Here is a 26,403-nt window from a genome sequence, read left to right on the forward strand (position 1 = left end):
ATGTCATTGTACAGAAACATACACAGGATGCACTGAATACATCGCGTACTCTAGATCTTACTTCAAGTTTAGAAGTTGGCCCCGCAACAAATCCTGCTACAGGAGATGCCTCATCATCAATGCAGGGTACACGATCAGTCTTGACAATTGCCTTTCAGTTCCCTTTTGAGAGCAATTTACAGGATAATGTTGCCACCATGGCCCGGCAGTATGTACGGAGTGTGATATCTTCTGTTCAGAGGGTTGCAATGGCCATATCCCCATCAGGAATGAGTCCATCTATTGGACCCAAGTTATCTCCGGGCTCTCCTGAAGCTGTTACTTTAGCTCACTGGATCTGTCAAAGTTACAGGCAAGTTGCTCTTTGAATTTTTATGACAGATTCAATTGATTATAGTATCGTATAATTAGCTAATGATATCATTTCTTATCTTAAATTTATTTTTTGTTCCTCTTGTTCTTTCAGTTTCTATCTAGGTGCAGAATTGCTGAGATCAGATTCTCTTGCTGAAGATTCAATATTAAAAAACCTATGGCACCATCAGGATGCTGTTTTGTGTTGTTCATTGAAGGTAGGTACATTGGCTAATCCATTGTATACATTTAACGAAAATGCCTTGTTGTAATGATTATTGAGGACTGGTTGGAATTTTCTGCTAATGATTATGTTCTCTTTTATGCATATTGCAGTCACTGCCAGTTTTCATGTTTGCCAATCAGGCTGGGTTGGACATGCTTGAGACAACTCTAGTAGCTCTACAGGACATCACATTGGACAAGATATTCGATGAATCTGGGCGCAAAGCACTGTGCGCAGACTTCGCAAAGTTAATGCAACAGGTAATGTTATCTTTCCGCTGAATTATTGTTCTTAGTAATGGCCATCTCTTCAATGAGTTTGAAACCATTTGTCTGACGAGTTAAAGATAGCTTTTGCATTCCGAGCAGTGGCTTAAAACTTTCGGAGTAATCAACATGCTATCATAATCCTTGGTTAAAATATGTATTACTCTAATTGGTTAAAAATGTATATATGATAAACAGGGATTTGCTTACTTGCCGGGTGGAATCTGCATGTCTACGATGGGGCGACATGTTTCGTACGAGCAAGCTATTGCATGGAAAGTTCTAGCAGCAGATGAGAACACAGTCCATTGCCTTGCATTCTCGTTTGTTAACTGGTCATTTGTTTGATTCTAATTGTATTCAATCTGATGAGAGAAAAAAAAGAAAGGAAAGTTATGAAAATGGAAAAGAAAAGTTTTGTAATGTTTAAACCCAGGTTTGCATTAATAGTAATTTAATTAATTTTGTTTTAGTCTATGTATGTGTATATACAAGTGGTGTGAAACGTTTCTCTTGTGTTTTTGGGCTTTAGATTTCACTTTTCAGGCATCATAGGTTGCTAGCACAGGCTTTAGATTTCTCCTTGGCATGCCCCTAAATGCTTACTCGTACGCCCATAGGCCTAGATTTTCTGAGGACAACTTTATTTATTTTTTGGTACAAAGGAAACGCAAAAGGTGACAAGACAAGACCGATCACTCCTTGAGGAGCAGATAAAGCTTTGTTTGGCCAAACAATCTTTCTGTATTCAATTTAATCAAACTTACCTTGATTTCTTTCCTTTTATTTGGGGACAACAATATCCATATCCCAGGCCGAATAGTTCTCACAAAAGCACTTTTATTTCAAGGAATCTGTCTTCAACTACATGACACTTTTAGAGGAAACAAAGGGGTATAGCAAATACAGTGGCAAAATAAGATGAAGGCAAGTCTTCATACCTATGCACAAACACAAGTGGAATTAAACCTTCAGAGTAGTAGGAAATGTTTTGCTGATCATGGCATCATCTTATGTATATAAGTTCATCATGCTCATAAAGTAAGCATGTAATGTTTATTTTGGTCTTCTATGCCTAAATAATGAGTCAAACTATGGGTCTTTCAATGCGGTGGGAATGATGCGTTGATGATTCGTTGTGTGAGAGGGAACTTGATACTCTACCAATCCTTGGAGCACTTGTTTGTCTTAGAAATGTTGAAAAAAATACTTCCCATGAGTCATCCCTTGAAGCCTTTTCCGAGCTATCATCATGACTTGGCTATTCTTATCTTGTTTGTCTTTCCGAACTTTCTTCACACGTTCAGGGAGAGTGATTTGTCTTTAGTCAAGTACGCCCACAACTATTGATTTTCATGTTGGAATTACAACCGGTTTCTGCCATTTGAGCCTTGAGTTTCTTGTAGTTTAGGTAAGGTAGCAATGAATATTGCATTAGGATCCACAACAATGTTCTATATCCGCTCTGTCAGAGGAATCATTAGAGTGGGGGGTGTCGACGCCGTATTCATTGTTGTTGAGGGTATCCCCTTCGGTTCTTGTTAAATTCGGCAAAGAATTCAGGTTTATTTCATAATTTGCCTAGCGAGAATTAAGGTTGTAGCAGATAATAATGCTCAGTATTATTGCTTAATCAAATATGTAAACTACACAAGTATGTATCCTCAACTATACAAGTCTAATTCATAACCACTACTGTAATAGAAGAAATACATTTTGACTAGAACCATACTTCCTCCTAATCGATATACTCGTATGACTAAACCGACTCATATCCTCATTACTTCCTCTCAAGCTGAACAGGGTAGGTACAAACTGTCAGCTTGTCTCTTAATAACTGAAACTGTCTCCGCGCTAGTGGCTTTGTAAAAATGTTCGTTGTTTGCTCTTCCGTGGAAATGTATCGAACAACTAAGGCCTTAGATCGTACTTTGTCCCGAACAAAATAAAAATCAATCTCCAAGTGCTTTGTCGAGTTATGGAACACGGGGTTAGTTGTCAGATAAATAACAAAGATATTGTCACACTAAAGGATTAGTGGACAAGAATTAGGAAACCCAATTTCCTGAAGTAACTTGTGTAGCCAACTGAGCTCCGATGTGGAAGAAGCAAGAGCCTGATATTCTGTCTCAGTAGATGAGCGGGAAACAGTATGCTGCTTCCTAGAAGACCAAGACACCAAATTCAGACCTAAAAACACAACATAACCACCAGTCGACTTTCGATCATCGCGATCTCCTCCCCAATCCGCATTCGAATAGCAATGTAAGTGGAACACGAGTCCTGTAGTAAAGCCTATTCCATGTGAGGTTGTCCTTTGCAGATAACGCAAAATTCATTTAACCGCACTACAATGGGTATTAGACGGAGCATGCATGAATTGTGAAACCTTATTAACAGTAAATGAAATATCTGGGCGAGTGAAGGTCAAATACTGCAAACTATCAACAATGTTACGATACAAAGACGAATCATCAAACAAATCAGTATGATCGGCCTGGAGATGCTCAGTCAGGTTCGCAAGCTAGAGATCAACCTACAGTCTCCCATATGTGCTTTCGCCAAACAGATTGAACATACTTAGATTAATGTAACAATAACCCTGTTTATGCCCATGTAGCATCAAGACCTAAAAAATAATGCAAGGTGCCCAAATTTTGAATGAAAAAATTCGTTTCCAAGAACGAGTTGAACTGTGCAATCATATTAGAATTGTTCCATGTGACGAGCAAGTCATCAACATAAATAAGTAAATAGAGACGAACCTTACCTAATATCAAGAAATAAAGCAATGTATCCATTTTAGATCCAACAAAACCAAACTGAAGAAGTTTCGATGTAAGTTTTTTGTGCCATATACGAGGTAATTACTTCAACCCATACAAAGATTTGTGTAACTTACACACCAATTAAGGATGAAGAGAGTCAACAAACCCCGAGGGTTGTACCATATAGACATCCTCATGAATGTCACTGTGCAAAAAAAGCATTCGAGACATCAAGTTGCACAACTTGCCATTGATGATTACCTGCGACAGACAAAATTAACCGAAGAGTCGTAGGTTTGACAACTGGGCTAAAGTCATCGGTGTAATAAATGTCAGGCCGCTAGTGAAACCCTTTAGGAACCAAACATGCTTTATATCATTCAATCTTCCCATCCACCATTGTCTTTATCTTAAAAGGCCATTGATTGTCAATTAAATTTGCCCCAAATGGTAAATGAACAAGACTTCATGTACCATTAGTGAGAAGATCATTATACTCCTCTACCATAGCTTTCCTCCAATGTTCAGACTTAGATGCTTGCAAATACGTAGACGGGTGAGGTGCAACCTGAGTGGCCAACACTTTGGGCTCATAAATCCCATCCTTTGCACGAGTGATCATCGGATGACCAAGCAGACCAGTTGGAGGTAGAACAGTGGCAGGAGGCAGAACAGTGGAAGGCCAGTCGACGTGGACTTGTCTGTTGATGCACCCAGTCTAGACACTGCGTCTGATGCTAATGTTATATCTGACGGTGAGATTGGTTCGGCCAGCGTAGTTGGGGTCACAAGAGAAGCTGCTTGAGCAGTATTATTACACATCGACTGAACTGGAAAGGTGGACTGTTGATCAGAGAAAATAAGCTGATAAGTAACCTGAGGTGCTAGCAAAAGTGGCATAAGATCATAGACATTCTGTGCACACTGATTGAGAACATCGAAACGAAAATCCTACTCATCAGAAATAACATGACGTGAGATTTACATTTTGGAAGACACAGGATCAAAACAACGAAACCCCTTGTGCAATTTACTATATCCCAAAAAGGCACATTTAGTAGACCGGGAAGCTAACTTGTGTGATGCATAGGGACGAAGCCAAGGATAACATGAACACCCAAATACACGCAATTGAGAATAGTTTGGCAAATTACCAATAATTTACGATATGGAATTTCAAAATCAATGGTGGATGGAGACAACCAGTTAATAATGTAAATAGGAGTGCCAAAAGCAAAAGACCAAAAAGAAGGTGGAAGGTGAGCATGGTTGAGCATAACTAGTTCAGTTTCGACAATATGTTTATGTTTCCGTTGAGCACAACCATTTTGTTTAGGGGTGTAAGGACACGATAATTGCTGAACAATGCCATTATTATATAAAAAAAAATTGGTTAAGGCAAAAAATTGGTTAAGGCCCTAAGTTCCCCACCCCAGTCAAATTGAAAAGTTTTAATATGAAGCCCAAAATATTTCTTAACAACTAGACAAAAACGTACAAACACATCAAATATCTTAGATTTCTTTTTCAACATGTAATCCATGTATATTTCGTATAATGATAAAAAAAAAAAAACATAATACAAACAACTATCAAACGATTTAATTTTAGCAGGTCCCCATACATCAGAACAAATTAACTCAAGAGATTGTGTAGCAACAAATGAAGAACGGACAAATAGCAATTTATGGCTTTTGCTAATGGAAAACGCATCACATAGGGAGAAACTTTTATTATCCGACGAAACAATAACATTAGAGTTTATTAATTTCCTAAGAGCTGGAACATTATCATGGCCTAAACTTGCAAGCCTTCCTCTGCCAATTTATTTGGCAAGAGGCCGCTCCTAAGACTCAAACCCGTGACCTCTTGATCACATAACAACAACGTTTACCGTTGCGCCAAGGCTCGCCCTCGGCAATGTGAATACTGATCCTTATCAAAATCTTTTATTTAATTCAGTTTAGTCATTTTGATTTAATCTCAATTTAATTAGTCAAATACCATTGCGGAGAGTTTATAATTGATGTATTTTACCCAAAAATTAAGACAATGATATTCCATTAAATCTCTGATTTATTCTATTTTTTTATTTATATTTTATGTATTAATTAACTTTTATTTTTATTTTTTATTTTTTTATACTTTTTTAATAATGTTTTTTTTATTCATTTTAGTCTCTCGTTTGAAACTTTTTATTTTATTTATTTTAGTCTCTAATGTAGAACTTTATTTTTTATTCACTTTAATCCTTAATTTAAATTTTTGTTTTTCTTTTAGTTTAGCCTTTAATAAACTTTTCAATTTATTCAGTTTAGTCTTTAATTATTTTTACACTATAATTAATTATATAACTATTTTATTTATTTCCAATTTTTATTTGAGTTGATAGAAATATGGTAGAATATTGTTTTGGTCCAGATTGAACACCCATGAATCCACATATGTAATTGTATTTAATTTATATTCATTCCATTGCCTTTGTGATTGTAATATTTTGTTATTTATTTATTTATTATTAATATTCAATAACATGATATAAACATGATTTTTTCTAAAAAAGAAAAGAAAAAGCAAAAGCATTCAAAATGAGCTTTGAAAATCATAACATAGTTACTATAACTTAGATGTATTTATAAGTGCAGTAGGAGGCCAGTGGATTCATGAGTCGATTTTGGGAGTTCTTAATATTTTACTCCGATAGAGTATTAACATTTTCCAAATATACCTAATTCTCTAAATTCACTTGTTTTTTTTTGCAAGGAATATGAGTAACATTCTTGTTGTTAAGTTCTATCTAGTTGTTGTTTCTCAATTGGACACCGAATCCAAACAATACCGTAGCGTTATGACGAACCTTCCGCGGATGAAAGCACGTCCAAGACAGGCTTTGTCCACAATTACCTCATCTAGAGTCCTTGGGTAACTTCCCTTCCATGGTGCAAGGGAATATACCAAATTAAGAGTTCGAAGAAGGGACACCGTCGAGTCGAGTAAGTTCCACGCTTACATACTAATGTTTTTATACCTTATATAGGTCCAAATAGTGCTAAAGGACTGTTTTACCCCTGCTAAGGCAGTGTGGTTTGTGAGATTTTTTGTTGATATGGACTTTTAGAATGCTATGAGCCTGTTGCATTCACGGGGTGTTTGTTAGAAGGAATATAGAAGGTGGGATAGGGATAAAAAATACGAGATAAGTTATCCCGTGTTTGTTTGGAAGATAGAAGAGTGAGACGGATGAGGGATAAGCCTCTTATCCCTCAAATCTTATACCCAGGAGGGGGGTGGTATAAGGAGGCGGGATAAGCTCCTGCGATTTTAATAGAATGGAAAAGTCCATCGTATCCCTCAAATTAATGTTATGTAGTTTAAATAAGGTTAAAATAGTAAAATGTATTATTTTATCCTCATCCATATCCCACATACCAAACATTGAATAATAATTCTCGACTATCATATTTTTATCGGATAAATTTCATCAATGGTGTACAACTTTTATCACATTTCACACTTTGGTGTACAAACTTCATTTTGTCTCACTAATATGTACGACCTTATGATAACCACACACTATTGTATACGACAGGTAAAAATGACCGGTCAACGCTTAGTCAACGCGCCACCTAATATGAAATTACTGGGTAAATTACATACGTGGTGTACAACCTTTATCCCAAATTACACTTTGGTTTACAACCAAAATTTTGTCACACTAAACCGTACGAACTTCAGGTGACCTCCCACTAAAGTGTACATCCGATTTTTTGTGACCGGTCAACGCTGGTCAACTATGCCACGTCAGCATTTTTCATTGTAGAATTAAAAAAAAGTGGGACCTACTCTTTATGGAATGACTAATATAGCCTTCTTCTTTATGAATTTACTAAAATACCCTCATCTTTTTCCTTCAACCTCTCTCTCCCATTTCTCTCTCTACATCTTCTCTCTCACTCCTCTCTCTACCATTTCTCTCTCCCTCTCTCTACCATTAAGAATTAGAATCAATCTATACCTTAAATCCCATTTCTGAAATTTTATATTTATCTCATTTCCCTTCCCAATGAGCAATTGTTTCTGATTTTACATTAAATGGTAAGAAAATAAAGCCCTTTAGAAATTACATTAAATGGTTGAGAAATGAAGGAAATGATTGCAATTTGCATACTCTTCTCCTCTTATCAATGACCCTGCATATCAAGGGTCTCATCCAAGCATTTTAATCTCTCTTTTCCTTCGCTAATCAGAAATCGAATCCTTTGCTTGTCTTTACAATTCTGATTATTCTCCATCTCCTGTCTTATTGTTTGCGTCAATTCCTCTGTACAATACATTGATTTCAGATTAAGCTGCAACAAAGCATATTTTATTGATAAAATCAGAGGGTTTGGGTTCAACTTTTTCAGAGTCAAGGGATGTGATAAAATCAGAAACAATTGCTCGTTGGGAAGGGAAATGAGATAAATATAAAATTTTAGAAATGAGATTTAAGGTATATATTGATTCTAATTCTTAATGGTAGAGAGAGGGTCAAACACGTTGAGAGAGAAATGGTAGAGAGAGGAGTGAGAGAGAAGATGTAGAGAGAGAGATGGGAGAGAGGGGTTGAAGAAAGAAGATGAAGGCATTTTAGTAAATTCATAAAGAATAAGACTATATTTGTCATTCCATAAAGAGTGGGTCCCACTTTTTTAATTTTACAATGAAAAATGTTGACGTGGCATAGTTGACCAGTGTTGACCGGTCACAAAAACCGGCTGTACACTTTAGTGGGAGGTCACCTGAAGTTCGTACGGTTTAGTGTGACAAAATTTTGGTTGTACGCCAAAGTGTGATTTGGGGTAAAGTTTGTACACCACGTATGTAATTTACCTTGAAATTACTTGTATAGCCTTTTCTTTTCCGTTTCTTCCTCCTTCAACTTCTCTCACTAACTCTTCTCTCTCTTTTGTAATTTTAGAATCAAACCCAAAGGGGCACAATCTTTTTTGAAATCAAGGGTCGTGGATGATGGTTCGTAGATAAAAATTCAAGAAACCAGTACAAAAAACCTTGTTCTGCAACCACGGAAAATAACGAATCAATGGAGAGATTTGTGCAAGAATCTCATTTTGCAACCACATTGATTTCAGATTAAGCTGCAACAAAGCATATTTTATTGATAAAATCAGAGGGTTTGGGTTCAACTTTTTCAGAGTCAATGGATGTGATAAAATCAGAAACAATTGCTTGTTGGGAAGGGAAATGAGATAAATATAAAATTTTAGGAATGAGATTTAAGGTATAGATTGATTCTAATTCTTAATGGTAGAGAGAGGGTCGAAGACGTTGAGAGAGAAATGGTAGAGAGAGGAGTGAGAGAGAAGATGTAGAGAGAGAGATGGGAGAGAGGGGTTGAAGGAAAAAGATGAGGGTATTTTAGTAAATTCATAAAGAATAAGACTATATTAGTCATTCCATAAAGAGTGAGTCCCACTTTTTTAATTTTACAATGAAAAATGCTGATGTGGCATAGTTGACCAGCGTTGACCGGTCACAAAAACCGGCTGTACACTTTAGTGGGAGGTCACCTGAAGTTCGTACGGTTTAGTGTGACAAAATTTTGGTTGTACACCAAAATGTGATTTGGAGTAAAGGTTGTACACCACATATGTAATTTACCCTGAAATTACTTGTATAGCCTTTTCTTTTCCGTTTCTTCCTCCTTCAACTTCTCTCACTAACTCTTCTCTCTCTTTTGTAATTTTAGAATCAAACACAAAGGGGCACAATCTTTTTTGAAATCAAGGGTCGTGGATGATGGTTCATAGATAAAAATTCAAGAAACCAGTACAAAAAACCTCGTTCTGCAACCACGGAAAATAACGAATCAATGGAGAGATTTGTGCAAGAATCTCATTTTGCAACCACGGAAAATGCAAGGATAGAAAGCGGAGGAAATCGCAGGAGTTGAAGGAGTAGACTGAAGGTGTGAAGAAACAGAGGAAATCGCAAACATGAAGAAAGCGGAGCAAAACCCTTTCTCATACAGAACCATTTTTATTTGATTTCTCTACTTTTTTCTTCAAAATCCAAGTGGGTCTTACTTTTATGGAGATCTCAAACAAATTACTTGTGTTAGTGTTAGGGTGTTTTTGGAACAAAATTAGAAAGTGGAAGAGCTTAGTCAATGTCTGCATCTTTTTGTTTTTGATATAATTGGTGGATCGCGCGGTGGTGGTGTTAGGGTGTTTTTGGATCAAACTTAGGAAATTGAAGATGGTTGCTTCTGTTGAATATGGGACTGTGAATGCTGAGAATGTAACCTAACAACATTTAATTTATTAAATGTAATAGTTATTTTGTGTTGAACTCTTGGTTTGCCATAATACTTTCGAATCTGAGATGAAATGAATTATGAAATCCGATTTTGGTTCGCAGTAATACTTTCAGAAGATTGAAGAGGAATTCATGGTTTTAGATGATTTTAAAATGTAATTAAACAGGTTGCAACTGATTTTGGAGAGAGAAAAGGAGAGTTAGAGAGAGAAAAATAGAGAGAGAAAGGAGGAGTTGTAGAGTTAGAGAGAGAAATTTAGAGAGTTGTAGAGTTAGAGAGAGAAATTTAGAGAGTTGGATGAAGGAGAGGGTATTAATGGTAATTGAATATAAAGTGGATCCCATATTTTTAATGAATGAGTTGAAAAAAGGTGACATAGGAGGTTTGACCGGTTTGACCGGTCATTTTTACCTGCTGTACATCATAGTGTGCGGTCACCCATAAGGTTGTATATATTAGTGAGACAAAATGAAGGTTGTACATCAAAGTGTGAAATGAGACAGGTTGTACACCATTGATGAAATTTACCCTATTTTTATCCTTATCCCAACTATTTATCCTTATCTCTATCCCAACTTTTATCCCTATTCATATCCCAATATAATACCAAACGGCCAGTCTGGTCAAGAAATTTTGAGTTTGTCTGCACAATCACTTTATCAAAGCTTTCACGATCCATCACTGCTGTTTTACCACCATTGTTATTGATAATCTCAAATCAAATTATAACATGTACAACTTAGTAATTTAATAATTTAATTATAGTCAAATTCCATTAACTAATTGTCTTTATTGAATTAAGGTTCAAAATGACCTTCCAACTTAAAAGTCGGAATTAATTTAGCACAAATTAATCCGCTATGGTTACTTTGCTTTTTACAAAGTACCGTTACTTGGTGTGGTTTTCACCATTAGATTAATTTTCTGCTCCATCAGCCAATGGTGAAAACCACACCAAGTAACGGTACTTTGTAAAAAACAAAGTAACCATAGCGGGCACCTAAAATTTATGTATCAATTCATATCCAAATTTAATAAAAAAAAAAGATTGTATTAAAACTGATTATATTCAAATCAATTTTTCAAAATGTATCAAGTATGATGTCTAAACTTAGAGTTTTGACTAAATTGATTTTTACTACCAATTTTAAAATTCAATTTCACTCTCACATGTCACAGATCAAGTCAAAGCCAGGCTAAAGTTCCGTGTGGTGTCGAGATTTTCCTGAGTCTCGGCCAACCAATACCTACCGAAGGGGTCTATTCCTTTAGAACATCAAGCATTCCTCAATTTGCCCGACATCAATTTGCAGCAAACAACTTTTTGGGTCAAGTTCACGGACTCTGATGTATTTAGCCTAAGTTGTATTCATATAATCTTTCAGATTACATGACATCCTGATGCGGACATCCTAACTAGGACCGCCGCCCAAACACGCCCTGGCGGATCCTCCGACGCCACATACCACACAAGCAATGCAAGCACCTATCAGGGCAGATCCTAGGGATGTACAAGTGGAGCGGATCCAGGCGTATACGAGAGGGGCGGATCTCAGATTATAAGAGAGGGCGTATCAACTTCTATTCCTAGGCGGATCCCCAGGCTTACTTCCTCACGAAGTAACTCACCAACCCCCTGACATTCCGTACCTGCACCTCTGTACGAATTGTCTGGGCGTGTTTCCTATTTTACCCTTTTGTCTACCGCTTTGTTGTAACCCTAGTAGGGGTAGTCCTGGTCTTTATTATCATTAGGGGATGTATTTAAAGCCCCACTTTTGTAAGGATAGGGCAACTTTTTATCAATCTAAAATCATTCTCTTTGAGAACCAAAGGTTTATACCTTGTTATATTGGGATTCACTCCTTCTAGTTTAGCTAGAGAAGAACCTCTTTGTTGGTTTACGATTAAAACCTTCATTTATCGCTTTCAATCTGTATCAGTTGGTATCAGAGCCGATCGTTTCTTGACCCGAAACTTATTTTGGCAATGGTTTAACCCCGACAACCGCAAGATTCCATGGAGGCCAGCGACCGGAGATATGAAGAGCTGAGGGAGCACCTCACGGAACAAATCCAGACCAGCATTGAGCGGTAGAAGCAAACCGACCAACGGTTCCAGGAGTTATCCACTTCCCTGGAAAATTTCAAACTAGAGGTCCTTGTCTTGGTCAGACCAGCCGCCGGAGAGTCAGACCAAATGAGGGAAGGATTCCTTGAACAACGGCCCTAAAGGCAACCCACGCCACCTAGACTGCCATTGGCAAATGTTCAGCTTCCACGGATGGGTCCTAGGGATCCTGAGGTAAGAAGACCCAACTATGTTCTTGAGCATAATGCTGATAGTGATAGTGATGACTTTGAGGATATTGGGGATGATGGTGCCTTTAGAACTATGAGGGATGTTGGTCCGGTTGACAACAGACGTGTGGGCGTCGCTAGGACAGACCCAGGTCTAGGAAACTTTGACAGAGATGATGCTTTTAGGCTAAAAATAGACTTACCATCTTTTGGGGGTGAGTTGGATATAGAGGGGTTCCTAGACTGGTTATCTGAAGTGGACCGATTCTTTGAGTATGCTGGGATTCCTGATGAACGGAAAGTGAGGCTCGTGGCGTATCGATTGAAGGGTGGCGCCTCATTTTGGTGGGATCAGTTGAGGGAAGAAAGAAGAAGAGGGGGCAGGGATCCGATTAGATCTTGGCTACGGATGAAGGCGATGTTGAGGGAGCGGTTTCTACTTCCAAACTATGAGCAGTACATCTACAGCTCATACCGGGGATGCTCTCAAGGAACCCGAAGTGTCCATGAGTATACCTCAGAGTTCTTGAGGCTGTCGGAAAGGGCTAACTTGTCGGAGACCGAAAGTCAAAAGACTTCTAGGTATTTAGAAGGGTTAAGATACCACATCCAGGATCGTATTGGCACACAGTTGGTGGTTCGGGTATAAGACGCTAGAAACTTAGCTCTTAAGGTCGAATCCCAACTAAGCGGGAGATCCAAGAGATCCGGCACTACCGAGCATACGCCTGGAGGAAGAGATAACATGAAGCCTTATGACAAAGGCAAACAGGTGGTGAGTGCCAGTGGGGCAAAGGTCAACAATGTGGGAAGGGGATCTGTCGGAGATACCAGGCCTTACAAAGAAGTACCTATACCACCTAAGAGCAACAACCCATACGCCAGGCCAACACCTTTTAAATGTTTTAGGTGCAATGAGCCAGGTCATAGGTCCAACGAGTGTCCTAGGCGGAAGAGCGCCAACATGGTGGAAAGGTATGAAGATGACTATGAAGAAGGGGATGAAGTGTTTTATGAGCCCTTAGGAGAAGATGATGACGAGGTGGATGAAGAAAGATACGCCATTCATGTGGTACGGTGTTTGTTAGTCTCCAACCGGATAGAGGGAGATCAGAGGCACCAACTATTCAGGACCCGCTGTCTTGTGAAAGGCGGACGATGCAATGTAATAATAGATAGTGGCAGCCAAGAGAACATTGTGAGCAGCAGCGCCGTTCGGAAATTTGGGTTGTTGGCGGAGGCGCATCCGGACCCCTATAGGGTGGGGTGGATCAAGAACGTGGGTGAACTTAGAGTGAACCAGAGATGTAGGGTGCCTATTGAGATTGGCGATTATGAAATCTGTTGTCACGTGGTCGATATGGACGCCTGCCACCTATTGTTGGGCAGACCATGGCAGTTTGATAACGACGCCATCCACGCAGGAAGAGGGAATACTTACAGATTTGTAAAGAATGGGGTGAAGTTCGTACTTACGCCGATGATGAGAGAGCCAATGGTCAATGAGAAGTCTACCTTGGTAGTCTATCCCACACACAAATCATTTGTCAGCGAATGTGAAGAGAGCCAGATGGTGTATGTTGTAATGGTTAAGGCGAATCACGAAGCATTCTCAATGGACAAACGAGAGATGTCGAATGAAGTGACCCGCCTACTTGGCGAGTACCCGAATCTTTTCCCTGAGGAGTTGCCAAGTGGGTTACCACCTTTGAGGGACATCCAACATCATATCGATCTTGTGCCTGGGGCTAGTTTACCAAGCCTACCCCATTATCGAATGAGTCCAAAGGAGAATGACATCATGAGGCAGAAGGTGGAAGAACTCATTCAGATGGGATACGTTAGGGAAAGTATGAGTCCATGCGCCGTTCCAGCCCTACTTACGCCCAAAAAGGATGGATCTTGGCGGATGTGTGTGGACAGCAGGGCTATTAACAAGATCACTATCAAGTATAAGTTCCCTATTCCAAGGCTGGATGATATGCTAGACAAACTTAGCGGATCTAGAGTTTTCTCCAAGATTGATCTCCAGAGTGGGTATCATCAGATACGAATTCGATCTGGGGATGAGTGGAAGACCGCCTTCAAGACCAGAGATGGATTGTATGAGTGGTTAGTTATGCCCTTTGGGATGACTAATGCCCCCAGTACATTCATGAGACTGATGAATCAGGTGCTTCGCCCGGTGATTGGAAAATTTGTAGTTGTGTATTTTGATGACATCCTGATTCATAGCCAGACCTTGGTGGAGCATGTGGAGCATTTGCAGATAGTGTTTGACCTGTTAAGGAAACACCAGTTATACGCCAACACTAAGAAGTGTGATTTCATCATGGAAAGCCTGGTTTTCCTTGGGTTTGTGGTTAGTGGCGATGGAGTCCAAGTTGATGGGGAGAAGGTAAGAGCCGTCCGAGAATGGCCCACTCCAAGGAACGTGGGGGATATCAGGAGTTTTCATGGGCTAGCAACATTTTATCGACGATTCATCAAAAACTTCAGTTCCATAGTAGTCCCGTTGACGGAGTGTTTGAAGAAGGGAAAAGGGTTCGAGTGGGTGGATGCTCAAGAGGAGAGCTTCGCCCTGATCAAGGAAAAGTTGAGTACAGCGCCCGTACTGGCGTATCCCAATTTTGACAAACTGTTCGAAGTTGAGTGTGATGCCAGTGGAGTTGGGATTGGTGGTGTCTTGATGCAAGAAAAGAGGCTCATTGCGTATTTCAGTGAGAAGCTCTGTGAGGCAAGGCAAAAGTGGGCCATGTATGATCAAGAATTTTATGATGTAGTTAGGGCGTTAAAAGTATGGGAACATTACTTAGTGGCAAAAGAATTCATCCTCTACACTGACCACCAAGCTCTCAAGTATCTGGGGAGTCAGAAGCAACTTCGAAGCTCCATGCATGCCCGATGGTCCGCCTTCATAGATAAGTTCCCCTATAAACTTATCCATAAGGCTGGGAAACAGAACAAGGTGGCGGACGCCTTGAGTCGAAGGGTGTTACTATTAAAGACAGTGAACCTGGAAGTTGAATGTTTTGAACACATCCGAGGGGAATACCTGGCGGATCCTGATTTTGGCAGTATCTGGGAAAAGTGTCAGCACCAGCCTGGGAATGGGGCGTATCACTTGACGGATGAGTATCTTATGAGGGGCAACCAAATTTGCTTACCCTGCACCTCCATTCGTGAGAAGGTTGTTCGGGATCTACATGGCGGGTGCCTAGGAGGGCATTTTGGGCGAGACAAGACATATGAAGCAGTGAGTTCCCATTATTTCTAGCCTAAGATGAGGAGAGATGTTGCCTACTTGGTAGAACGATGCTATGTTTGCCAGACCGCTAAGGGACACACTACAAACGCCGGTTTGAATCTACCCCTGCCTGTACCAGAAACTATATAGGAGGATCTATCCATGGATTTTGTCCTAGGATTACCCAGAACTCAACGAGGCATGGATTCCATCTTTGTCGTTGTTGATCGGTTTTCGAAGATGGCACACTTCATACCATGTCGCAAAACTAACGATGCCTCAGCAACTGCCAAGTTATTCTTCAAAGAGATTGTCAGACTACATGGCGTACCGAGAAGCATTGTCTCAGATCGTGATACGAAGTTCCTAAGTCACTTATGGCGGACGTTGTGGGCCCTTTTTGATACGTCTCTGAAGTTTAGTACCACCGCCCACCCTCAGACAGACGGTCAGACAGAAGTGGTCAATCAAACTTTGGGAAACTTACTGCGCAGCAAGTGTAAGGATAAGCCCTAGATGTGGGAAGTGGTCTTGGCCCAGGCCGAGTTCGCCTACAATGGATCTGTACATTCGGGAAGTGGAAAGTCACCCTTTGTGGTGGTATATACGAAGACCCCGAATCATACTCTTGATATAGCACATCTTCCTAAGGGAAACGTGACCGCTAACCAGCTAGCCAAAGACTATGTACAGATGCATCAAGAAGTGAAGGAAACTCTTGAGGAGAGAAACCAGAAATTAAAAGCTAAGGCGGATGAGCACCGTAGGGACCTACAGTTCGAAGTTAGGGATGAGGTTATGGTATATTTGGGTAAAGAGAGACTCGCCAACGCCCCAAGCAGTAAACTTCGACCTAGGAAATATGGGCCATATAAAGTCACCAAGAAAATCAATACCAATGCCTATCATATAGCGTTGCCAAATTGGCTTGGTAAAATGTCACCAGCTTTCAACGTCCGTGACCTCAGCCCGTGGAAACCGGATGGCCCTTTGGACATGAGCAAGTCAGCGTCCTGCTCTTTTAAAGAAGGAGAGAATGATGCGGACATCCTAACTAGGACCGCCGCCCAAACACGCCCTGGCGGATCCTCCGACGCCACATACCACACAAGCAATGCAAGCACCTATCAGGGCGGATCCTAGGGATGTACAAGTGGAGCGGATCCAGGCATATATGAGAGGGGCGGATCTCAGATTATAAGAGAGGGTGTATCAACTTCTATTCCTAGGCGGATCCCCAGGCTTACTTCCTCACGAAGTAACTCACCAACCCCTTGACATTCCGTACCTGCACCTCCGTACGAATTGTCTGGGCGTGTTTCCTATTTTACCCTTTTGTCTACCGCTTTGTTGTAACCCTAGTAGGGGTAGTCCTGGTCTTTATTATCATTAGGGGATGTATTTAAAGCCCCACTTTTGTAAGGATAGGGCAACTTTTTATCAATCTAAAATCATTCTCTTTGAGAACCAAAGGTTTATACCTTGTTATATTGGGATTCACTCCTTCTAGTTTAGCTAGAGAAGAACCTCTTTGTTGGTTTACGATTAAAACCTTCATTTATCGCTTTCAATCTGTATCACATCCCATGTATTTCTTTCTAATTACATGGTACGAGAGCCTAGTTTATATCAGAGGTGGCAATTATCGAGTATGTGTCATGTTTTTTCGTGTCAATTACCAAGTTAGTGTCAAATGAGTCAACCATAACTCAACCTAAAAAAATTCATGTTATAATCGTGTCAACCTAATCGGATTAGTGTCGATTTCGTATCGTTTTTTCGAGTTACCACTAATTTTACTATGTATCTACATTAATAGCTAGATTTATATCATACGAAGTTTTAATAATACTTCTAAATAGTATGTCACTTTTGAATTAACATGTTAACACTGACCATTTAAATTACGAGTGACTAAAAATATAGAAAGTTTGAGTCGTATAATGTGTTTACAAGTCATATATACTTTTATTATCCCATTAAAGAAGACATGTAACACTATGAGAAGTTTGGGTCGTGTTTGCGATAATACTTATAATTTCATTGTCTTTATTAATTAAGGTGGCATGTAAAAACATGCGAGAATATGATAAGAATTCTAAATATTCATGTCATTTCGTGTCATTTTCAAATTACAGTTCAACCCTAATCCAACCCAAGAATTTCCGTGTCAACCCAGAAATAACATATTACCTGTTAAGGTAAATACAAACACTAAAATTGTATATCAATTTCGTATCGTGTAATCAGATCGTGTGTGATATTGCCACCTCTAGTTTATATAATGAGTGTTTGGTTTTTGTTTTTGGTTTATGGATTAAGTTTTCGAGAGGTTCATCTCTGCCTATAGAAGTTTCCCTTGTGGGTATAAACTTTTTGGACTGATGACCTGGAGACCACGGAATATGATCCATACTCACTGCATCAAATGTTGAGTCTAGTCCAATCTTCGAGTGGACTTCCACATATGCTTGTTAACTTGCATTGGGTTGGGGACCTGGGTACACTTCGATGCTAAAATTAGTAAGCAATTAGAATAAAGGAAGTGTAACATCACATAAGCATAAAGAGGGAGAAAGTGGATATTACTCATTTTGTAGGTTATCAAAGTCTCGTTCTTACCTTAGAGTTTGGTAATGGGATGGTTCCCATCATTATGGATCTTGTGGATTTTTAGAGTTAAATGGGCCACAAAAGATGATCTGAAACAAATGTCCTCTCACCCATTACTCTCATTTCAAACAATAATATGAAGAGGGAGTAAATGACTTTTGTCTTTTTGTGCTTTTCCCGAGATTTAATTATTATTAGTTGAGGTCTTTGTAACCGTTTGATACAAAATCGAAAGTCACCTATAGTGGTGGAAATGTATATAGACTTGAGTGAGTCATATGAAACCTTTACACATTTAGTGGTTCTTGACTATAATAACAAATGATACACTTCATTATCATTTGAATCCCAGAGCGAAAGAACGTTTCCTCTTTAGGTTAGTTTCACTTTATTTTATTTTTTTCTTTTGGTATTTTTTTGTTGTTTTTCTCGTATATGATTTAAGTTCACTCTGTAGGAATGTAAGTGTAAGTATCCTTAGACTGCTAAGACTATTATGACAGCTAGATGGCTGCTATGTTTGTTTAATTGTATGAGTAATTTAGAAAAAAAAACTTTATATATACTAATATACATGTGTATTATCTTAATAATATTCATATAGCCTTTTAGATTACATGGTATCCATGTACTTCTTTATAATTATATGGTATCCGAGCCTAATTTGTATATAGTGAACAAAAGCCAATTGGCTTTTGGTTTATGGGTTGAGTTTCCCAAGGGTTTTATCTTTTTCCATAGAATTTTTCTTTGTGAGCAAAAATTTTTTGTGTTTAAGATTTTAGGGTTGTTTCTTTCCGCCTCAATATATGCCCTTACGAGAAGAGTTTTTGGACCTAAGATTCTAAGTCTCATCAATTCATTTCATCGTCTATCCTAAAAGGACACTAGTGTTGAAACACTTTTCCACATGATTTTGATTTGACAAAATTTATTTAAGCTAATCCATGATTAAGGGGCAATTAAATTTAAGTGCTTTGATTTAATTGTACTAATATGTTTATTCAATGTTGAGTATAAATATAAATGAAAACAGAATCAAAAAGTAAGACAGGACGAAGTTAGCATGAGAACACAGCACAAGCTGAGTGGAGTGCAACTCAGCATAACAGAAGAAAAACCATCTTCAGAACAAATATTTTAAAGATGAAGCTGACCAAAGAAACTGAGTGAAACGCAACTCAGTATCAAAGATAAGAAGTCCGTCTCTAAACTAAAGCTTGCAGACGAAGCTGACCACGGAAGCTGAGTAAGAGTGACTCAGAAACAAAGAACAAAAAGCAACGTCAATAAAGTCAAGCTGAGTGTTCGTCAGGACAGCACGAATGATCCGTTTGCTAGAAGACAAGATCCGACAACTGTCTGCACCAATAATAGAAACCTTGGAATTACGCACAGAGTCAATTTCGAGATGCATGGGTCAACTGTCCGTTAGCTAAAAGACGAACTGGCACTAGAAGACGCACCTACGGGAAGAAGACAAGCCTGACGACTGCAAAATTCAGACGACAGGATTGGCCTGCAAATCTGAAGCTGACTAGAACAATGTCACATGAAGAGCCGTTTGAATCCAACGGATAATTCCGGATTCAAATGATTGTGGCTTTAGATCTCAACTATAAAAGGACAAGTTCATTCTTGGATCCTTTGCCATTTTTGACAAGAAAAATACAAGTGAAAAAGAGAAAAATACAAAGCACATTCAAACAAGAAAAAGATCTTACACCAAATTCCAAATTCTGTGTAAATGCTAGATTGATCTTTTAATCATCTAAAGTGTTCTTCATCTAGAAAGAACAAGTTTGTATCAATTGTAAAATTGAGAGAGTTGTGTTGAGTACTCGGTTTTAGTACTCAGCGGTAGAGAAATCTAGGTGTTGGGTTATAGCACTTAGTAGGAGTTGAGTAGACGAATAGAGGAAGGTACTCTTGCATATTCAACTGCCTTATAAACGGTTTGCACTCTACCTTTAAAGAGCTCAGTATTGGATTGAAAAAGCCCGGAGGGACTCTGGGGACTGGACGTAGGTGGAGAGGCCGAACCAGGATAAGTCGTGCTGAGTAATTTCTAACTCTCTCTCAATATATCTATATATGTGTTGTCTGATTAAATTGCTCAGGATATAAATTATAAAAGCTGACACTGAGTAATCTTGGTGCTGAGTTGGAAGTTGACATCAAGTGTTAATTCTCAATTCACAAGTAAAACAGTTCTAGTCAGCATCTGACTAAAGCTGTCTTACAATTCTCGGTCGTGCTGACCTAAACTAAGTTAAGTAACTTAAAGAATTATTTAAGTCAGCATTATTTAGCGAAAAAGTTACATTAGTTCCTAACCCCCCCCCCTTGGAACTAATCACACGGGACCAACAACTAGTGTTTCAATCGACGTTTTTCCAAAATCCGGTAGCTGTTTGATGAACATGTGTACCACACACATCGTCGTTGCTAAGTTTTATTGATTCCACCATGCACTGGCACGTGATGCCATCGTTTCAGCGCCGATCGGACACTTTTGACATTGTTTATTCATTTTCAACCTTCTCGTCTAGTTCGTGCAAATTGGTTTGGAGTTTGGATTTTCTGTGAGGGTTGAAAATTCTTATTGCATTCTCTCTCTTTTCGCTCTCTATTTGTCCGGCTAGTTTTCCGGAGAATCTTCTATTTTGTATTGACATTGCTGACAACTTCTTGCGTGTTTCAATTGGGTTTTTCTTTTGAGACTTGTTGTCCTGTCATCATCTCTATATCCCCTATATGCTTGGGTTGCCTTTCCCATATTACATGTTATATCCCAAAAATCATTGAATCTCTTTGAGTGATATTGTTTTGAGTCTAAGAAGAGATGCTTTGTTTTTAGTTTTTACCTCAGTTGTTCAATTCCGATGAAACAATTAGTCATTACCTTAGAGGAACTATCATGGCCGGAGACCTACAAGCTGTTACCTATATTACTAGCAAGGTGAGTAGAATGAATATATGTACTCCGATATGAGGGGGGTTTAATAAATGTTAGCATGTTTAGGATGTTGTGACAAGTAAATGGTTCTTAGTAGGGTTGTTACGTTTGCTTGATTGTAGGAGTAACTTGGGGAGAATCTTGTAAATATATATGTTCGTCTAAATTTAATAATAGACTTAGTAGATCATGAGCTCCCTCAATTTCGTCGACAAATTTAATAATAGACTTAATAGATCATGAGCTCTCTCAATTTGGGCAAAAAAAAAAAAAAAAACTATTGAGTCATCTGAACTTATAAAGTGTCTTGTTAGTCCTTGAACTTTCTTACAATGACATAATTAATCTCTAAGTTTACATGGCAGCGCATAAGCGGATTTTGGACAAATTGAAATATATATCCCTTTTAAACAAATTGAGGGGGCAATCAATTTTTTTAATCAAGTTCAGAGGGATTCTGATGAATTAAGCCTTAATAATATGCATGTACAATATTACATGGTATTCCATTTATTTCTTTTTCCAAATAGACAAGATTGAATAGTTATATCTATATTTCCTCAAAATCATTTGCTCTTTATTTATTTTTTCTGTCAAGAATAGTTTTCAAAACACAGAATGGGAAATAATATCCCAAAACACATTGTGATGTTTGTTTTGATTGCCACATAGATTGAATCAACTTAACATTGAGAGATCAAATACACAAGTGAAGTTCTGAATTCTAATGTTTATATGCAGTTTCACTTGAGTTCAGGTATTCCATTGAATCTCTACACTACAAATCTATCCAATCAAATCCATTTCCTCAACAATACAATAAAAAACTTGACAACACAAATATCCCCGAATATTTACGTTGTATTCTAATGTACAGCTGATTCACAATTGATGAGAACAAAGTTCACAGTTTTGCAATCTGGACTACACAACAGGAAGAAAAGATTAAATAAAAACCATGTATTCCAGTTGCTATCACAAAAATGACAATCGTTCTCTATTCTTTCCAAAAATTCATTTTTTTTCTTTTTTCATGTTGGTCGTCATCGGGATGCCAAAGACCAAAAGTTGAGGAGAAACGATGGCAAAGCAGTGAACCAACTGATGAAAGCCATAGCAGTAGCAGTTTCAAACTGGACACAATGATTTTGGGAACAGCTTCCGAGATCGTTATCGATGAGGACTGTGATTCCAGCAGAAGCACAAGCTGCAGCAAATGTAAGAGTGGATGTAATCTGCACAACAAGTGAACCTTATTAAGCCACATGAATAAAGGAAATAAATAGAAAGCACAGTTAAGCACATGGCCAAGAAAAACACAAGTCACAGAGAATGTGATCTTTCACTATCCACATCAGCATTTACTGTTGGAAATGGACAACAGCCAAAATCAACATCTGATGCAGAATTATGTTGCACAGAAATGAATAGCAGGATACTATATTTGAATAATAATAAATGGAAACATGAAAAAACATGCAAATCGCAAAAATATATGAATACGTTTAAAAATTTTAAATTGTAAGGATGAATTTGTGTATGTATTGAAGTTTTACAACAGGAAAATTATATGTATAATAAAATATATTAATGTTTCTTTTATGTAGAACAAATTAAGTATTTAATTTGATGTAATTGGTGCATGATGAACTGATTAGGAGATCAATTGAAGTGTTGGTCTACTTCTAAAAACCCATTTTAATAAGGCTTAATACATCAGTTGCCCCTTGAACTTGTCCAAAAATCTTGATTGAATCCCTGAACTTACATGTGTCTCATTAGCCCCCTAAACTTGCTTAAAGTGTCATTATTAAGTCCCTAAATCTATAAAAACGCCATAAAGATGTACAACATTCCAGTTTTCTCAAGTTACAACAACGTGATCCAGAATATAAAGTAAAAGTCTGAGTTTTGATTTCCAAAGATTGAATACCCTTCCAAAAGAAAGTTTTTGTGCATCCATGACTGTTGCACAAGTATTTACAACAGGGAACATCAATGAAACTTTCAATTGGCATATTTGCCTTCGCTTTTTCATGCAATTGAACCATAATACATGTGAGTCTCGCATCCATTGGCCACTTAGAATGCAGCTCAAATCAAAACGGTATTTTAGAATATAAATACACAAAGCTGAAGTAAGCATGGTGAAGATTATGGCTACAGCACTAGCAACAGGAAAATGCATGTAAAGAGAAAATATAAAGAAATCAGTTCCAATTAGTCTATATCAATTTAGACTTATTCCAGCTAGCAATAGTCGATGGTGATTTATATGAAAAAAGTTGCAGGAGTAAGATGCAAAATTATCAATGTTCTGCTATTTTGGTGTCAATATGCAGTTCAGTAGACTACTCGATGAGTTAGCAAAATGTTATTATATATACTGAGCACAGCAAGGTAAAAAAATAAAGTTTGTATGCAAGTAATGCTTAACTGTAGCCTTGGATTTCATAAGCTTGAACCCATAAGGATCTGCTTGGATGAAGGTTTCATAAGGTTCATTAAAGGGAGGGGAGGGAAGGGGAGGGAAAGGAAAGGGAAGGGAAGGGAGGAGAGGGGAGGGGAGATTATTTAGAGAACCTCGAGATCCCACCAATTTGGTGGGACTGAAATTGAGGTTATTTCAAGGTTTTTGAACCTCCATTTAACCCTCATTTAACCTTCATTTAAACTTAAACTCCTTCTCAAGCAAGGTTAGGAAAATAACCTCCATTTAAACTCCTAAATAACCTCCATTTAATGAACCTCCTCTAACCCCATCCAAGTAGACCCTTACTGTCTGCTTGGATTGGGGTTAGTGGAGGTTAATTAAAGGGAGGTTATTTTTCTAACCTTGCTTGGGTAAGAGTTTAAATGGAGGTTATTTTTCTAACCTTGCTTAACCTTGCTTGGGAGGGAGTTTAAGTTTAAATGAAGGTTAAATGAGGTTAAATGGAGGTTCAAAAACCTTCAATTTCAGTCCCACCAAATTGGTGGGGTATGGAGGTTCTCTAACCTCCCCTCCCTTTCCCTCCCTTCCCTTCCCCTCCCTTTAATTAACCTCCCTTTAATGAACCTTGTGAAACCTTCATCCAAGCGGACCCTAAAGAAACATGCTGGGAAGAATTTTTAGGAGTGTAATCAAGCAGTTGAAAATGCCTTAAACACTTGGATGCTACATTCTCATGAATGCCAATAAGTAATTACGATCAAGGCCCAAATAAATATGCAGCACATTAGTAAAATATTACTATTTCGAATTTCATCCACCATCATTATCATGTTCTTACCCCATCACCAACAGCAAACAAGCTGACAACTCGATAATTCTGCAAGGAGCGCATCACCAGGAGAGCATAAATGTCAACAATAGCTAAGGAAAGGCTCCAAATAGACTGCAAACCAGCAGCCGCAACAAGGTAGCTGATGCATCAAACGTCAGAAATATTGAGGTTATAAAGAAATCAGCAACTTATGATATAAAATAGATAATAAGCATACATAATTGATAGGAAAGACTTCTATTCTGTTGGCATTAAAAAAGTTGTTGAGTGATAGTTAAATATACTAGCAATTGCAAATACAAAAAATGTCAGACACTGAATACTTCACAAGAACTTCCATGCCAACAAGAATTGAGATATTATAAAAGACTTCCATGCAAATCATTTGTTATAGAGTTGACAATCTACTCGGAACCTCTCCCCTTTTGACCTAAAGTTTGTCTATCTGTATATACAATTGCCTAGTGCAAAAGAAAAATGACAGAAAGACTACATTAGTTATTTCAGTGAGCTGGCATCACTGAGATGATTTATTTGTTTTCTTCACATATCACAAATTCAGTAAGTAATGCAAGGCTGAGAATTCCAATTATGCATACTGTTACCTTCATATAGTTAACCTAATTAAAATGTATACTAACCAGACTGCGACCGGAAAAACAGGGGGGAAAAAAACAAGATATATTGTAGAAATAGAGAGTCAGACTATAGCCCCAAAGTCTCAAGCCCCTCCTTCACATACAAGTACATCAAAACACTAAAGAAAGTAAATTCTATTGTCTTGGTTTAGAAAAAATTATGCACACATGTAGCAACTAAACTGTCTTTCCATTTAAAATCCTAGTGAAAATAGGAAGAGGTTCGCTCTAATTAATCTGAGGTATGCGAACGCTCTACTGTAAACCTAGTTACCCCTTGCAAATCAGGGAGTAAATTCTGTCCCTAGCCAGATCAAATTGAGATCCTGATCAACTTGGAGTAAATTCTAGTAATAAATCGTTGTTTCATCTTCCTAATTTTAGCTAATATCCAATCTAAAATTGTCCAAATTAACTTAATTTAGCCAAACTTCTAATAAAATTTTCCAAGGTAGAAAATTCTTCTTTTGTCCTTTTTCCTCACTTCTAATATGCGAAACATTCCGGCAACCTCACCAAGCATCCAAAATTATACCACACAACAACCAATTACAAACACTGAAAGTGAAATTTAGAGTAAAAACCATAAAACACGGTGAATGATTACCAGAAAGCGGTCACGGAAGGGAAGTCACTGGTGGTTGCCATGACAGCAAGAGCCGCAGCGGCAAAGATAAACTGAAAAATACGCAAAGTAAGGCCGCCTTTAGTGCCAGGCATACCCTGCATGTCCTTCATCCTCACTCTCGGCGCTATATTGTTATTGTTTCCGCCGTCTGTAGTCGGAGGATCTTCCACTGGATGAACTGAAGCATGGCTCACATTCATCTCTTCACGCCACGCTACCGCTCCCTTTTTCTCTCTAACTTCAATTCATTGCTTTCTCTTCTTTTACAACTATAATCCCTTTCAACAAGGATTCAGATAAAATTCGCCCAAAATTAATAATCTAAACCAGTACTGTTGCTTAAAAACACTGAATTAATGGACCTAAATTGACAGGATAAGAATGAAAGGTTGAAGAACAAAAAAGCAGAATCCGAGATCTAAAGCAATCATACCTTCAAATAAGATGAAAAGAAAGCAGTGAATCTGAGGATGGTGAATCTGCTAGGTGAGATCCCGATTGATCTACAAAGTTTATGAAATTAAGAGAAGAGATGAGTTGTTGATGTTTCGTGCTTTCTTTTTCTTCTGCAAAGTTGAAAAGAGAAGAAGAGAAGGCAAATGCAAGCAAAGGAAGCGTCAACATGAACAAGCAGAATGGTCAACTGAGATTCGAATAAGCAGAAAGTGAAATATACGCGCTCTACTATTGGCAGTGACGTGCGCGTTTGACACTTTGGTTAAAAACTTTTTCTACCTCTATTTGCCCACCACTTTACGTTTCGGACATCCTCTCCTTATAATGTATAGTATTATTATTTTACTGTTTTTTTTTTTTTAA

The 26,403-nt window shown here is 38.2% G+C and overlaps 2 protein-coding genes across 4 annotated transcripts in view; one reads left to right on the forward strand and one right to left on the reverse strand.

Moving 5' to 3' along the window:
* LOC136222279 (homeobox-leucine zipper protein REVOLUTA) overlaps positions 1-1,321 on the forward strand; it is a 7,427-nt gene extending 6,106 nt beyond the window's left edge. For both annotated transcript variants that reach the window (XM_066009863.1, XM_066009862.1), the window contains exons 15-18: positions 15-352; positions 467-572; positions 691-840; positions 1,045-1,321. In XM_066009863.1, coding sequence (XP_065865935.1) covers positions 15-352; positions 467-572; positions 691-840; positions 1,045-1,194 — 744 coding nt within the window. In that variant the 3' untranslated portion in view covers positions 1,195-1,321. The remainder of the gene's footprint in view (positions 1-14; positions 353-466; positions 573-690; positions 841-1,044) is intronic.
* Positions 1,322-21,839: 20,518 nt separating this feature from the next.
* On the reverse strand, positions 21,840-26,196 carry LOC136223170 (CASP-like protein 5A2). Of its 2 annotated transcripts, none has more exons than XM_066011039.1 (4): positions 26,018-26,196; positions 25,564-25,853; positions 24,325-24,457; positions 21,840-22,287 (listed from the first exon to the last, which is right to left on the reverse strand). In XM_066011039.1, exons 2-4 carry the CDS (start codon positions 25,782-25,784, stop codon positions 22,096-22,098), a joined length of 546 nt encoding a protein of 181 aa, XP_065867111.1. In that variant the 5' UTR covers positions 25,785-25,853; positions 26,018-26,196; the 3' UTR covers positions 21,840-22,095. The 2 variants fall into 2 exon arrangements, with proteins under 2 accessions (XP_065867111.1, XP_065867110.1); XM_066011038.1 differs by having other exon boundaries at positions 25,564-25,862.
* Positions 26,197-26,403: the final 207 nt, after the last annotated feature.

The sequence above is a fragment of the Euphorbia lathyris genome, chromosome 3 (assembly GCF_963576675.1).
Source record: "Euphorbia lathyris chromosome 3, ddEupLath1.1, whole genome shotgun sequence".
NCBI lineage: Eukaryota > Viridiplantae > Streptophyta > Magnoliopsida > Malpighiales > Euphorbiaceae > Euphorbia > Euphorbia lathyris.

Coding starts and splice junctions, on each gene's coding strand:
- LOC136223170 (XM_066011039.1), bottom strand. CDS start 25,784: ATGAATGTGAGCCATGCTTCAGTTCATCCAGTGGAAGATCCTCCGACT. Junction 24,458..25,563: donor CCTTCCGTGACCGCTTTCTG/GTAATCATTCAC, acceptor TTGATGCATCAG/CTACCTTGTTGCGGCTGCTG. Junction 22,288..24,324: donor TGTTTGCTGTTGGTGATGGG/GTAAGAACATGA, acceptor CTTGTTGTGCAG/ATTACATCCACTCTTACATT.